At 35.6% G+C, this 16,073-nt stretch overlaps 1 protein-coding gene across 4 annotated transcripts in view; it reads left to right on the top strand.

Moving 5' to 3' along the window:
- The window catches only part of ANO3 (anoctamin 3), a 314,333-nt gene that overhangs the window by 279,970 nt on the left and 18,290 nt on the right, over window positions 1-16,073 (top strand). For all 4 annotated transcript variants that reach the window (XM_031942598.1, XM_031942600.1, XM_031942597.1 and 1 more), the window contains 5 exons: window positions 2,668-2,779; window positions 3,947-4,004; window positions 10,311-10,408; window positions 11,677-11,810; window positions 14,996-15,148. In XM_031942598.1, coding sequence (XP_031798458.1) covers window positions 2,668-2,779; window positions 3,947-4,004; window positions 10,311-10,408; window positions 11,677-11,810; window positions 14,996-15,148 — 555 coding nt within the window. The remainder of the gene's footprint in view (window positions 1-2,667; window positions 2,780-3,946; window positions 4,005-10,310; window positions 10,409-11,676; window positions 11,811-14,995; window positions 15,149-16,073) is intronic.

A 16,073-nucleotide genomic window follows, 5' to 3' on the forward strand; every position in this document is an offset into this window, starting at 1 on the left:
TTTATTTTTGTAAAAATGCATTTGTAATTATAATAATACAATTGTAATAATTACAATGTAGCAATTTTAAATAATAACATTTATTGCATTTATTAATATTTTATGTTATTAGGATAAGAATTTTTTAAAAATTAAAAAGATGTGAGACAGTATGAACTGCATAGAAAACCAGTCCTGGAGGCAAGATAATCTGAGTTCCAGACCTCCTTTTGATACATATTAACTTTGTGACATTGGATAAGTCTTTTAATATCTCGGTAAATTTTCTAATTCTCTAAGTTACCAACGAGGTGATAATCAACATGGAGGAATGAGTTTCCATACTAGGAGTTCCCCACATTGATAAAATCATATGTACAGATCAAATAAATAAAAGCAACAGTTATAAGAAAGACATAGATAATAATTAAAATAGTACAAGATGTTTTAGGAGATCATTGATTACCTGCCAGATGACGGCTACATAATTACCCATTAGGGATGCCATGGAAAAAATGTATGCTTCACTTGAGATTTTAACCAAATGACCTCGAAGGCCATTTCTATTTCTGAGATTCAATAAGGATTCTAAGAATTATTTATTTTATTATTTTTTCTCAATAGTCTTTTATTTTTCTAAATACATATAAAGATAGTTTTCAACATTCACTTTTATAAGATTTTTTTGTTTTGAACTTCCCCCCCCCATCTCATTTCCCCCTTCCCAAGACAGCAAGCAATCTGATATAATTAAACAAATACAATGCTTTTAAACATATTTCCATATTTATCATGTTGTACAAGAAAAATCAGGGCAAAAGGGAAAAATTATGAGAAAGAAAAAATGAACAAACAAAGGTAAAAATACTATGCTTCAATCTACATTCTGTCTCCATAGTTCTCTTGCTGAATATAGATAGCATTTTCCATCCCAAGTCTATTTTAATTGGCCTGAATTACTACATTTCTAAGAAGAGCCAAGTTAAAGGATCATCACATAATCTGGCTGTTACTATGTACAGTGCTTTCTTGGTTCTGCTCACTTCACTCAGCGTCAGTACATGTAAACTTTCCCAGGATTTTCTGAGATCAGCCTGCTCATCTTTTTTTTTTTTTTTTTTTTTTTTTTTAAATAAAACAATATTCCATGACATTCATATGTCATAACATATTCAGTCCTTTTCCAATTGATGGGTCTTCAATTTCCAATTCCTTGCCACTATAAAAATTGCTGCTTCAAAAATCTTTGGCCATATATGTTCCTTTTCCCTCTTTTATGATTTCTTTGGGATACATACTTAGTAGTGATACTGTTGGATATAAAGCTATGTACAGTTTGATAGCCTTCTGGGCATATTTCCAAATTGTTTTCCAAAATGGTTGGATCATTTCACAACTCTACTAACAATGTATTAGTATCCCAATTTTCCCATATCTCCTCCAACATTTATTATTATCCTGTCATTTTAGGCAATCTGAGAGATGTAAAGTGGTATCTTATTTCTCTAATCAAAAATAATTTAGAGAATTTTTTTCATAAGTATAAATGGCTTTAATTTCATCATCTGAAAAGTGTCTATTTATACCCTTTGATCACTGATCAATTTAGGAATGATTTGTATTCTTATAAATTTGATTCTGTTTTCTATATATTTTAGAAATAAGGCTTTTATCAGAAACACAGCTGTAAAAGTTTGCCAGCTTTCTGCTTTCCTTCTAGTCTTGGCTGCATTGGTTTTGTTAATACAAAAAACTTTTTTTAATTTAATGTAATCCAAATTATCTATTTCACATTTTACAATCTTCTTTATTTCTTGTTTGGCCATAGATTACTCCCTTTTCCACAGATATATAATATCACTCATTATGTCTAAGTCATGAATCCATTTTGACCTTATCTTAATGTAGAATATGAGATCTTGGTCAATGCCTAGTTTCTGCCATATTATTTTCTAGTTTTCCTAGAAATTTTTGTCAAATACTGAGTTCTTATCTCAGATGCCAGAGTATTTGGGTTTATAACATAACAGATTACTAAAGTCATTGACTTTTGTATTTTCTGGACCTAATCTATTTCACTTATCCATTACTCTCTTAGTACCAAATGATTTTGATGACCACTGCTTTACAATATAGTTTTAGGTCTGAAATAGCTAAGCTACTTTCCTTTGCATTTTTTTCCATTACCTTTGATATTCTTTACCTCTTCTAGATGAGTTTTTGTTATTTTTTCTAGTACCATAAAGTAATTTTTGGTAGTTTAAGACTAATTTAAGTAAAATTATCAATTTTATTATATTAGCTCAGCCTATCCTTGGGCAAGTGATATTTTTCCATTTGTTTAGAAGTAACTTTGTGTGAAAGGTGTTTTGTAATTGTGTTCATATAGTTCTTAGCTTTGTCTTGGCAAATAGATTCCTACATATTTTATATCACTCAAAGTTATTTTAAATGGGATTTTTAGCTTACTGCTAGGCATTTTTGGTAATATATAGAAATGCTGGTAATTTATGTGTCTTTATTTTATACCCTACAACTTTGCTAAAGTTGTTAATTGTTTCTAGTAGTTTTTTAGTTGATTCTCTACAATTTACCAAATATCCCACTATATGTCAATTGATGAGAATTCTAACACCTGGCACATGTCATGATTGGTACATGTAACCCATCCTCTGCTGTTCCTTTTAGAACAGCCTCGAACAGAATTGGAATGGGAAAACAGCTATGCCCTGAAGATGTTTCTATTTCAATTTGTCAACTTAAACAGCTCCATCTTCTACATTGCATTTTTCCTAGGCAGGTAAGTCACCTCCACACACCTGGTGATTCTATCTGGAGCAAAAGTCTCTTTCCTCCTGACATTCCCTATCTCCCTTACCCTCCCCTAGTGTAAAAAAAAAATCTTTTCCTTTTTATTATAGGATATTCGTGTTAGGAACAAGATAATGTTTAGGATTAGGAATTGAATAGTGCTAATGGTGTATATTTCTTTTCATCCTTGTGTGTCTCTTTGTGTCCGTCCTTGCAAGCAGGGATTCATTGTATTTGTATAGCAAATAACTTTGCACACAGGTACATCTCCAGTCTCCTTGATATATATCTTTCCACAGAACCCAGATGACTGGGGAAAAAAAAGTGAGACTGGTGACTTTGCACAACCTCCCTCACTTAAATCTTTTTTATCTGTATTTCATATCTCTGATGTCATGGAGTCTTCTAGCGCAAAGGACGGATGATAACAACAACAATAGCAGATACCTAGTATATCACCTGATAAACATAGTGATATGTCTTCAAGTGGAAGCCTGTCTTGTTTTCACTGTTGCTGCCGTTTTTGTTGTTGTTTTAACAGCTTTACAAACGCAGACAGTGCTGTCATGAAATGGCCAGTTTCAATTCATCTGAAAATCCTTCTAAATATGTGATCTCTGGAGGCCAAAGGTCTATTTGTGAGATCTCAGTAAAGGAGAAATCTGGGCTTTGTCTATGGCTGGGTTCAGGGCAACCATTCAGACATTTGCATGAAAACTAGAGAGAGTACTCATCCACATTAGGAATCGAAGAAGAACATCTGGATGACAGCTCCCATATGAGTAAAACAGTTGATAATTTTCCATTCTTTCTCTTTTATTTTAAGCAAACTTGATTTCAAACAGTTAAGTTTCTATAGTCTGCACTGTGCTAAACTCTAAGAAAACAAATAAAAAATGAAACCATCTCTGCTCTCAAATAGCTTCTACATTAGTTTTGAGTTAGTTCCTTGAAAGTAGAGATTGTTCCTTTTTTTGTATTTTATTTTCCTTGAGTCTTCAGAAATCAATGCATGTTTGTTGATTGATTGATACAAATAAAGCCAAAACAAGACATTTGGGAATTGGTTTTTGCCAATAACCCTTTCTTAAAAAAATCTCTACCTTTTTTGAATTCCCAATTAATTCTAATGAATTGAATTTTTTTATTTTTATAGGTTTTCAGGACGTCCAGGAAAATATAATAAACTTTTTGACCGATGGAGATTGGAAGAGGTGAGCATCTGATGGTGACATAGTTGGCTAACATGAGAAAAAAGAACTACAGGATTATAAATGAGGGAATAGTGAAGTGCATAGAAAAAGTACTGAACTTGGGCTTTAAGATATCTGGGTCTGAATTCCAGTTTGGACGGTTCCTAGCTAGGTGCTAGCTATACTAATTTAGTTATTCTCTCCTAGCTTCAGTTTCCTCAATGATAAAAAGCTGATCATAATGTTTGTGCTAATTATCTTATAAAAGCTTTGGGAGGAAAGGCCTCATACCCAACCCCTGTCACTTGTACCTTTAAAGATCTTGAGCAAGATATTGAATCTCCATGAGCCTAGGTCTCCTCATTTGTAAAATAAAAGGGTTGTTCTACTTGACTTCTCAGGTCTGGTTCCAAAGATTTGATTCTGTGATTCTGTCTTAAATCTCCATATAAATGTGAATTTTTATTATAGATGATGCTAACAGCTAGACCTTCTGGCATTTGTTCATCAGAATATCCCTTGGAGAAAAATAGAATCCAGGAAGTAAAGTGTCCTTCAAAAATAGATTTCTAGCCTCCAGAGGTCATAATTTAGAAGGGACCTCAGATTGCATTGAAAGTGGTCAACTCATGACATCAAAGAGGAAAAACTGAATCTTCTGTCTCCCAGAAGTGAGTGATTTACTCCTAATCATGAAGATATTAAGAATTAGAGACAGGATTTAAATGTAAGTTCCAAGACTCCAAATTCCACGCGTTTTCCTCTCTATTACATTGACTGTAATATTAGAATCAAGAACAGTTTAGAGATTTCCTAGGAGTTGGCAAATAAAACTAATGCAACCTCAGGAAAGATCCTTCACAGGGGAAATTAAATCATAGTTCCAGTCCAATCTAATGAGACAAATCTGTATTAGATTATTGGGTATGAAGCAAACAGAATTAAGCACTCTAAGAGATAAGGTCATTGTATTATTCTTAGTTATTGTTGTTCAGTCATATCCATGAAAAACTCTTCAAGATTGCATTTGGAGTTTTCTTGACAAAGAAGTGATTTGTCATTGGAGTGGTTTGCCATTTTCTTCTTTGGTCCATTTTAAGCTGAGAAAACTAAAATAAACAAGTTTAAATGATTTGCACAGGGTCACACAATAAAGTCAAATTTGAACTCTGGTCTTCTTGACTCCAGGCCTGACACCAGCTGCATCACCTAGCTGCCTATCCTGGGATCTAAGGCAGACTTGTAAATAATAATTAGATGTTAGCAATTAATCATTCAATTTTTTTTCTCTTTTTTTTATTATAATAACTTTTTATTGACAGAACCCATGCCAGGGTAATTTTTTTACATTATCCCTTGCACTCACTTCTGTTCCAATTTTTCCCCTCTCTCCCTCCACCCCCTCCCCTAGATGGCAAGCAGTCCTATATATGTTAAGTATGTCGCATTGTATCCTAGATACAATATATGTGTGCAGAACCAAACAGTTCTCTTGTTACATAGGAGAATTGGATTCAGAAGGTAAAAATAACCCGGGAAGAAAAACAAAAATGCAGACAGTTTACATTCATTTCCCAGTGTTCTTTCTTTGGGTGTAGCTGCTTCTGTCCATCATTGATCAATTGAAACTGAATTAGGTCTCTTTGTAAAGAAATCCACTTCCATCAGAATACATCCTCATACAGTATCGTTGTTGAAGTATATAATGATCTCCTGGTTCTGTTCATTTCACTTAGCATCAGTTCATGTAAGTTGCTCCAATCCTCTCTGTATTCGTCCTGCTGGTCATTTCTTACAGAACAATAATATTCCATAACAGTCATATACCACAATTTACCCAACCATTCTCCAATTGATGGGCATCCATTCATTTTCCAGCTTCTAGCCACTACAAGCAGGGCTGCCACAAACATTTTGGCACATACAGGTCCCTTTCCCTTCTTTAGTATCTCTTTGGGGTATAAGCCCCGTAGTAGCACTGCTGGGTCAAAGGGTATGCACAGTTTGATAACTTTGGGGGCATAATTCCAGATTGCTCTCAAGAATTGTTGGATTCATTCACAACTCCACCAACAATGCATCAGTGTCCCAGTTTTCCTGCATCCCCTCCAACATTCATCATTATTTTTTCCTGTCATCTTAGCCAATCTGACAGGTGTGTAGTGGTATCTCAGAGTTGTCTTAATTTGCATTTCTCTGATTAATAGTGAAATTATTTTTATCAATGTGATTTGCCAAACAGAATTTTTCTTCATTTTTTTAATTGAAGGAACACAGTACAACAAATAATAGATCATAACATCCCATGAATATAATAGAAATCATCTCACTCATCTTATATAATGAAAAACAAGAATAGTGATTTTTTTTTATGTTAGTGCAACATAAAGTACTTTTAAAATATATATCCTTTCTTCTTTATGTGCTTCTGCTTAATGGACGGTAAAATATCTTAATTGCTTTTATTTGTTTATTTGCTTTTTATTTGTTTGTTTGGAATTTTTAGTTGTGTCTTAAGTTGTGTTATTAAAATGTTATTTTAACCCCACTGTTACCTTGGGAGGTAGGTGCTATTATTTCCCTCTGAAAGATGAAACAATTGAAAAATTAGTTGTGTTTAAGAAATAGCATGAAAGCTAATTTGTCTGGGTTAGAGGGTGCTAGAAGAAGGATTCATGTAAAATAAGTTTGAAAAATTAAGTGAAGCGAGATTATGAAAGCCTTCTAGTAACATGAGTGTTTATCTTAGATACTAGCGATAATGGGGAATCGTGGGTTTATTTATTAGAGGGTGATAGATCAAGTATGTTCTTTAGGAAAATTACTTAAGCAGATTGTGAATGATGGAGAAATTTGGGGTAGGTAGGACTACCAGACAAGAGTGGATGTGATCGTGAACCATGGTGGTGTCTGAGTGGAAAGAGTGGGGTGGTTATAAAATATGTTAGAGAATTTTTTTTAAAATACAATAAAATTTGGCAACTGATTAGGTGGGTGAGGTGAATGAAAGGCAGGAGTCTAGGATGGCAGGTTGTAAATCTGGATGACTTGAAAGATGGTTTAGAAAGGACCTGAGCTTGGGGTGAAATGTAATGTATATAATGTAATATCATGTCATGTAATATGTGATCTAGATCATAAGCCATCCAAAGCTATTCATCCTGATTGATTTTCTATGTCTTACCAAAATTGTAAAAGGGGCAGGAAGGACTCATACATGGGCCATTGCACCAGAACTCGGGGTGGGGGGGCATCCTTTGTCACAACTCTTAAGTGATCTGGTGTGGAGAAGAGTGGTTATCTTGGGGGAGTGGGTGGATTTTCCTTCCCAATTGCTTTAGAGATATCCAGTTGATAAATGCTTTAAGGAGCCATTCTCAATGAGGTTGAGGGGAATTAAGGGACTATCCCAGGATTACATAGGTAGCGTCAAAAATGACATTCAAACCTCTTTTCTGATTCTAAACCTATTGCTTTACTACATCTTAATGGTGGCAACTAATGATGAAAAGAGAGACTATTTCTAAGTGTTTCATGATGCCATTAAAAATTCTGCAATCATTACTACCATATAGCTATCCTTCAGTCTGTTTGTTAATCCTAATAGTATATTTTAATATATTTAAAATATAATAATATAACAGTATAGTTATTATTTTTCATCATCATGAATGATGATAGATAGCATTTATATAACACTTTAAGGCTTCCAAAATGCTTAATAAATATTATGTTATTTTAACCCCACTGCTACCTTGGGAGGTAGGTGCTATTATTATTCCCCTTTGAAAGATGAGGCAATTGAAAAAGAGAAAGATTAGCTTGCCCCAAATCCTACAGTCATTACATGTCTATATTTGAACTTGGGTCTTCTTGATCTCAAATTCCACTTTTTATTCATTTTGCCACAAAATGAAGGACAGTAATCCATTCTAGGTAAAACTGTGGCATAAACTGGCTTGTGTTCTCTCTCCATCCTTTTCTTCTCCATGTTTGCTTTGTATTCTTCACCTTTCAACTGCCCCCAGATCCTTGAGCCCTTCATTGTAAAGTTTGCAGGCAAAGACTATACAAGTCTGCCATTTCTGAACAAGCGTCCGTGGTACAGATATTTCATGATCTCCCTTCCTCCCCATTTCCAAAAAAAGTATCCATCCTCTTAGGATTGTTCTCGATCTTATAAATCAATCAGTATTTGTCATTTTGTGGTAGAAAGACCCAAATGACAGGAAATTTGGCTCACTAGTTCTGAGAATGGCAGTGTAGATGGAAAATTACTCAATTTGTAGTTAGAACAAATAGGTTCAAATCTGAACCCTGCCACTTACTAGCTGGGGAAATTGAGCATTCTACAACCCAGTGTCCTCATCTGTAAAATTCTCTGTAGCTCCAAGGGTTGTCCAATAGGAATGATCATCGGGCTTCTTCCCTTGTGTGGCTTTTAGGATCAAGCCACATGACACCAGGACAAGAGACTGAGGTTCTTAGTGTCCTAATTATTCTCCCTTTAGAGGCCTAAGACTTGGCAAAGAAGATGAAAGAATAGATCAAAGCTGAAGAGAACAAAGAGACTATCATCATTTCATAGAAAAAAGTCCTCAGGATATTTCCCAAGCTGGAAAAGAGGACTCAGATTCACCACATTATCATAATGCCTCCAAGCTAAAATCCAAGTACATTGTTAATTATCATTCACATTTCTACATATTTATTTCTAAAGCCTCTTCCCTACCAAGACTTTATAAGGGGAGGGAGAGTATAGTTTAGAGGCTAGGCTGTTGAACAAGGTATCAGAAAGACCTCCATCTTATATACTTATATGGAGACAGGTAGATGACAAAGAGGGTATAGCACTGGGCTTGAAATCAGGAAGACTCATCTCCAGGAGTTCAAATTTTTATGAGTTACTACCTGTATGTCTCTGGACAAATTACATAATCCTCTTTACCTCAGTTTCCTTTTCTGTAAAAAGGAGGTGGAGAAAAAAATGACTAACCATTCTAGTATTTTTGCCAAGAAAACTTCAAATGGGGCCACAGAGAGTTGGATGGGCTTGAATAACTGGATATGAACATCATTTATGTGATCCTCTGCAGCTCACACATTTCTTTCTAGGCAGGGAGAGTACCTTCATCTCTAACCATTCTTCTCTTTCAGTTCTTTTCTTGAAGTTGTCTTGCCCATTCATTCTACTTGAGAGCAAGAACTGTCTTTCTCCTTTTATTTCTATTCCTAAAACTTAGCACAGCACTTAGTATGTAGAAGGTGCTTAGTAGCTTCTTCTTGTTTCTCATTCAGTTTCCTCATCTATCAAATAAAAAGGTTGTACACTAACAGCCTCCAAAGGCCCCTCCAGTTTTAAATCTATAATCATAAAAGGGTTGTTGTTTCTATTCTTGTGGATGAGTATACCAAAGTACCCAGAGGCTCCGACGCATGATCCCAAATCCTGCCTGATATCTTGGCACAAAGAACATCTGAAAAGCAGGACTCCATCCCAAATTCAATGACACCATGTCATGTAACCCTTCCACTACATTATGCTCTTTCTCCATTAAAGACCAGTGTGTTCACACAACTCTCAGATTGGCTAAGATGACAGTAAAAGATAATGATGAATATTGGAGGGGATGTGGGAAACCTGGAATATTGATACATTGTTGGTGGAACTGTGAACTGATTAACCATTCTGGAGAGCAATATGGAACTATGCCCAAAAAGTTATCAAACCATATATACCGTTTGATGCAGCAGCGTTTCTACTGGGCTTATATCTGAAAGAGATCTTAAAGGAGGGAAAGGGACCCACATGTGCAAAAAAAAAAAAAAAAAGCAGCTCTTTTTTGTAATGACAAGGAACTGGAAACTGCGTGGATACCCATCAACTGGAGAATGACTACATAAGTTATGTATATGAATGTTATGGAATATTATTGTTCTGTAAGAAATGATCAGCAGGATGATTTCAGATATGCCTGGAAAGACTTACACGAACTAATGTTAAGTGAAGTGAGACCATTGTACATGGCAACAACATTATGACCTTTCCATTATTTGAAGGCTGCCATCTCTTAAGTCTAAAGTTCCAGTGCCTCCCAATGACCATCCTTGAAGCTTTCTCTAGTTGGGATCCTTCTTGTAATTCAGGTTGGCCTAGTTAGGTCCCATTTGGCTCTGTGATTTTGTGATTTCTTGATTTAATCTCCTCTAGTCTTTCAGGGAATGCTGCCCAGAGGGTCAGAAACTTTTTCTATCTCCCCAGAAGGTATGTTGTCCCCAGATGTAAGGAGCATCTTTCCCATTCAGGTATTTATTGTTCTTTTTCAGTGTCATCCCAGCGGCTGTCTCATTGACCTTTGCCTGCAAATGAGTGTCATCATGGTTTTAAAGCAGACATGGAACAACTTTATGGAATTGGGATACCCGTAAGCATATTTGTTTTTCTTGAAGTAGCACCTTATATTCTGGATTTAGGTCAGGCAACTTTCCCTGAAGCCAAACATTTTTAAGAAAGAGGGTCTCCTAAGTCTTCAATGAACCCAATGGATCTGATCTTACAAGGGCTTCTCCGGGGAAAAAAATGAATAGCTATTTCATCCCTACAAGAAAACAAACAGGATCAGACCTGGAGATACATTTGGGTACCATTATTTTCACAAAAGAAAGATCAGTGGGGAAATGTGGTTTCCCATTGATTTCTGTTTTTATCCATTCCCTTAAATTGTAATTTGGGTGCTGACATGGCAATGTTTTAATGAACCAAATCATGTTCCATCCATTAAAATAAATTCTTTCAACATACGTTAATATAGTTGTATTATAGAATCCTCATGGACCAATTGAGCAAAGCTACCTGAACTGGGTTTTAGAAGGTAGTTGAACTGAGGAACACAGAGTCCTGTTAATGCTTGATATAAAAAAAAACTCAGGCAGCCCCATCAAACAATATTTGGATTCCTTTCCCTTATTTCCTCAACTGCTATGTTGTCCTTGTAATGCAGTAGAACAGCATATTCTCTACAATTCTCTTTCTGATACTATAGTGCAGTTTGACTTTGGGCAAGTCACTTAATAGGATAAATCTTCAGTTTCCTCATTTATAAAATGAGAGGTTTGAACTGACCTGAGGGTCCTTCCAACTCTACATCAGAAGTTCTATGATTCAGTCCTACTCAGTAATTATTTATTAAATGTTTTGGATAAGGGGGATACACATTAACATTCATAGGATGAAAAAGTCCCTGTTCTCAAAGACCTTTTCTTTTTGGAGAGAAGGGGAAGAGCACGGTTGAGATACAATGCATTAATGAGTAACTATTACATGTGTCAGTATGTCTAGCAAGAATATTAAAGGTCCTCCTTATTAAAAATTCACTCTGAAGTAGGCCATGGAGTACCACAAATTCAGTTAATCATAGAAACAATTATATTTTAATGGCACGAAGATCAGTGGAAGAACCCAAAGGGTGTGAAGGGAACTTGATTCAGTTGGAGAAGGCAGGGTCCCAGGGAAACCTGAATCAGAATTGGGATGGTGACCTCGGAGGTAACCATCAGGGCTGGGATCTAGAACACTGGGGCCAACTTCCATCAGGAACATGAACAGATCTGGAATCACATATCCTAGGACACTATCCCAAGCTGAATAATTATTTAGACATGATTTCTAGAGTCTCATGGTATTCTCTTGTAGATTATTCCATAACTGGTGGACCCAACACAAGATTAAACGGAATGAGCAGGTGATGAAGTTACCACAGTGGGAAAAAGATTGGAATCTACAGCCCATGAATCTCCATGGATTGATAGATGAGTACTTGGAAATGGGTAAGGATGTATACATAGAGTGTCAATATGGGAGACATTCAGCATCGGATTAGGAGCAGAATATAGGGCTTTCTGAAAGCATATTATCTTCTAATAATGGAGCTATTACTTATTCTGCACACTGGTTCTGTTAGACCACAGAAGGATCAGGAGTGTCAAACATTTGCTTGTTCCTTTGAAATATTCTGAAATTCTGGTCCTTTGAGTTTTTGCAGGCTGAGATTACATTGAGAGACAGCTTGTCACAGTGGATAGTGGGCTGAACTGGAAGCCAGGAAGATCTCAATTTAAGGTCTACTCTTGGAACATGTGACCTTCAACTGAATCTCTCTGTTGTGTTCTGAACAACTTTGTCAGAGAGGGAGAAAAGATGCCAGCATGCATTGATATAAGGAGTCTCCCCTACTGCTGAAATGACAAGCCCTGTCTCTACTTCTTAGAGTCTCCTTATGATAGAATTTGTCTTTGTTTTAACTTTGTTTAACTGTTTTAAGCTATTGCTATTTCATGTGGAGTATAATGGAAAGAACACTGCTTTTGAAACCAGAGGATCAAGATTCCAACCTAGCCATATGCAGATTGAATGGGCTTAGTCAAGTCATTTTAAGCCTTTGCATCTTAGTTTTATCCTCATAAAATGAGAGTATGGAACTAGGTAACATCTAAGGGTGGCTCCTTAAGGATCTCATGGTCCACTAAAACTTCCTGTATTTCTTATAGTCCATCTGTTCCCAATCCCTACTCATCCAACTATTTTTTTCCTTTTTTTTTTTTTTTTTTTAATCTTGGGATGATAACCATGTATCAAGCTTTTAATCAATGTCACTATGTAATTATAAGGCAGCCATTTAACCTTCTTCAGCCCAGTTTACTTATCAGAAAATCAAAAGGGTTCAATTAGACTATGGTGATTATTCACTAATTTTTCAATTGTGTCCAACTAGTCATGATTCCATTTGGGTCAGAGATACAAGAGTGGTTTTCTATTTCCTTCCCCAGCTCATTTTACAAAGGGAAGAGAGGAAAACCAAGTCAAGTGATATTCCCAGTGTCACACAGCTATTAAGTACCTGAAGTTGGATATATGAGTCTTCTTGACGCCAGATCTAACAAATGTAGCCAATGCAACATTTAGTTACCTCTAGAACCAGACTAGTAATTCCTAATCAATTTTTGAGTAAAAGGATTCCTTTTTTAAAAATTTTAGCCAAACTCTCCACAAGATAGTCATGTTTTCAACATATGTTGATTAATAATAATATAAAAAAGAATTATTTTTAAAACTATCAAGAATTTAGTAACAAGTTAATTTGTATTTATCAATCACATAATTATATTGTAGGTTCATTACATTGTGGTTCATAATATGTCATATTACATCTATCACAGTAATTAGTTGTTGTTATCACATCTACTAACATTTCTGTATTATATACATATACCTTTCTAAAGAAATCAATATGATTATACAAGAAGCAAACTGGCAGAGTAGATTGTTTGTTGTCCTTTGTTCTCTAAGAGGTCCAAAGTGACACCATTATGTTACTCAAGTACAGTGTGTCCAACTGTGACTGATCAGACCAATATACGGTCAGAATACTCTTCCACAGGTCACACACAAATAGTCCGTATGAATATTAGGGGAAGATTTTCTGAATGTCTGCATCTGTCATTTCTTTTGAGCTACTGCAATTCTGCAGCACCTTCTCTGATAAAGGTGACCCTCCCATGTTGCACAATCAGTTCCAAAGTTCTTAAGAGATGCTTTGAGAGTATCCTTGTGCTGCTTTTTCTGACCACCATGTAGATCACCAACTGAGATTTACAAAGTATGAGGTGTCCATTGATCATACAAAAAAATGACCGAAATTTTCTGGATTATATAGCAAGAGGAGGTTATCCTTTCGGAGTTCAACAACGGCTCAATTGTCTCTATATGTCTCTGTGAAGGCAAAGGGAATAGATTGCCCTGTGACAATTAAGGCAGGGAGAAGGGGAGTGGGAAGGTCTCTCTATTAGTTATTGCTTACAAGATTCTTGCTAGAGTCTTTCTTGATAGTCTGATCCTTCACCTGGAAGAATAGATGGAGAAGTCAAGAAGATTTTGTTTCAAATCCTTCCTTTCTCCTACACTGCTTTTGTGACCATGGGCCCTTCTTGGCCCATTTAACCTCCTAAGCTATGATTTTACTTTACAGATGCATGTCAAATGAATGAATGAATGAATGAAAAGTATTTTTAAGTGCTTAATATGTACAAAACAATCTGTTAATTCCTCAGGATTCAAATAGAAAAGGAGGAGAGTCTCTGTACTCAAGGAGCTCAGATTCTGATAGGGAAAAGGGCACATACATTTTGTATATGCAGAAAGAATTTTCATATTTGGAATTCTTTTCATTATTGAAATATTATATAAATATATAGTTCAATACACATATATACACAAAAATATACATGCATGAATATTCACAAACACACACATATACACATTATTTATATTCATCAGAAGTCTGTTCCATAAAACTTGAGTAAAAACTGTGTTTATTACAAGAGAAATAAACGTGCTTGTGGAATTTTTTATACTAAGTACAAAGGAGTCCTCAATATAGACAGAACACATTTATGTCTAAGAAGACATATCTACATGCATAAATATATATGTATATACATATGTGTATACACATATATATAGGTCTATGCCTGAATATATATATATATATATATATATATTGTTTATAAATATCAATGTGTATCTCCAAAATAAACATACATGAATAATGTTCACCTGCATTGCTTTTTGTGTGCATATCCATTTAGATGATGTCAATGTAATGCTGAGCCATGCTCTACTTTTTGTCGGAGGTAAAGTGACAAAGCTAGGTGCATCTGAGTGTCTGTGGGCCCTTTGCAGGTAATAGCCAAAGTGACAAAGCTAGGTGCATCTGCGTGTCTGTGGGCCCTTTGCAGGTAATAGCCAAAGTGACAAAGCTAGGTGCATCTGAGTATCTGTGGGCCTTCTGCAATGAGTATATAATCTCTGAGAGATCCTTAACCCATGGTTTGAGAAGCATGTTCTGAGATAGTATCTAAGATCTCTTCCCCCTGTAGTGCTTAAGCTATGTCAGACTGATTCCATGTATTTTCCACAGCTCTCCCTGATCTGATCCTTTTTTTCCTTTGTACAGTTTTACAGTTTGGATTTGTCACCATCTTTGTGGCAGCTTTTCCTTTGGCCCCACTCCTGGCCTTGATGAACAACATCATTGAAATCCGACTGGATGCCTACAAATTTGTCACTCAGTGGAGAAGACCTTTGCCTGCAAGGGCGACCAACATAGGTGAGTGTGTAAGGTTAGACACAAACCTTCACCCGTATCTCCACAAATCACTATCGACTTGAGCCCCCAAGTATGAAAAGAAAGAAAGTATGATCAACATCTCTGGTAAATAGCTACTAGAGTCTGCCAACCGAATGGCTACTGCCCGTGTTGAAATTGTCCTTTTGCAGAATGTGCTAAGTAGCTCTTGTCTCTGCCAGCCTTTGACATGTCAAAAAGTAAAAGATTCCATCCACTGTCCAAGCACATTGTTGTCCATGAGCATATTCCAAAGAGAGTTAAATCTGTAAATAACTAAAGTATCAAATTCCAATAATAATAATAATAATGAGATGTCAAAATCATATAAATATTTGAGAAAGAAGTGGACATTCCTTCAAAGGGCATTTACACATCATTGAATGTGTTGAGTGTTACTGGCAGTTCCTTAAGTATAACCCTGGGTATCACTGAAAATATCTTATCTCTGCCTGGAGGTTACATCTGCCTAACAGCTATGCTCCAAGAGTGGAATTTAAAAGCCCTCCATGGACAACACCTTGTCGACTCAACCGACAATATATGGAACAAATAGCAGAGTTGGTTTTTCCAGTAGAGGATTTTTTTTTTAAAGAAAATTCGGGCTATTTTAAATTTTAAAAGGATTATGCTTAAGGAATCTGGATTTATTAACACAATTAATAAAAGGAAATGGCAGAAATAGCCCTACACACCATCACAGGATGGGAACATTTAGCATCTACTATATACCTAGCAAGACATAAACTAGTAACTGGAATTACATATCACAGCTTGCTTGCTTCCACAAACTAACAGACAAAAAATCCTTATGCTACAAATACAAACCCCAAACTCTCCATGAGAATGCAATAAATAGACTATACCAGAATTACAATATTATCACAGAAAAAAATAGTTATCTACA

The sequence above is a fragment of the Sarcophilus harrisii genome, chromosome 6 (genome assembly GCF_902635505.1).
Source record: "Sarcophilus harrisii chromosome 6, mSarHar1.11, whole genome shotgun sequence".
In the NCBI taxonomy this organism is placed as follows: Eukaryota; Metazoa; Chordata; class Mammalia; order Dasyuromorphia; family Dasyuridae; genus Sarcophilus; species Sarcophilus harrisii.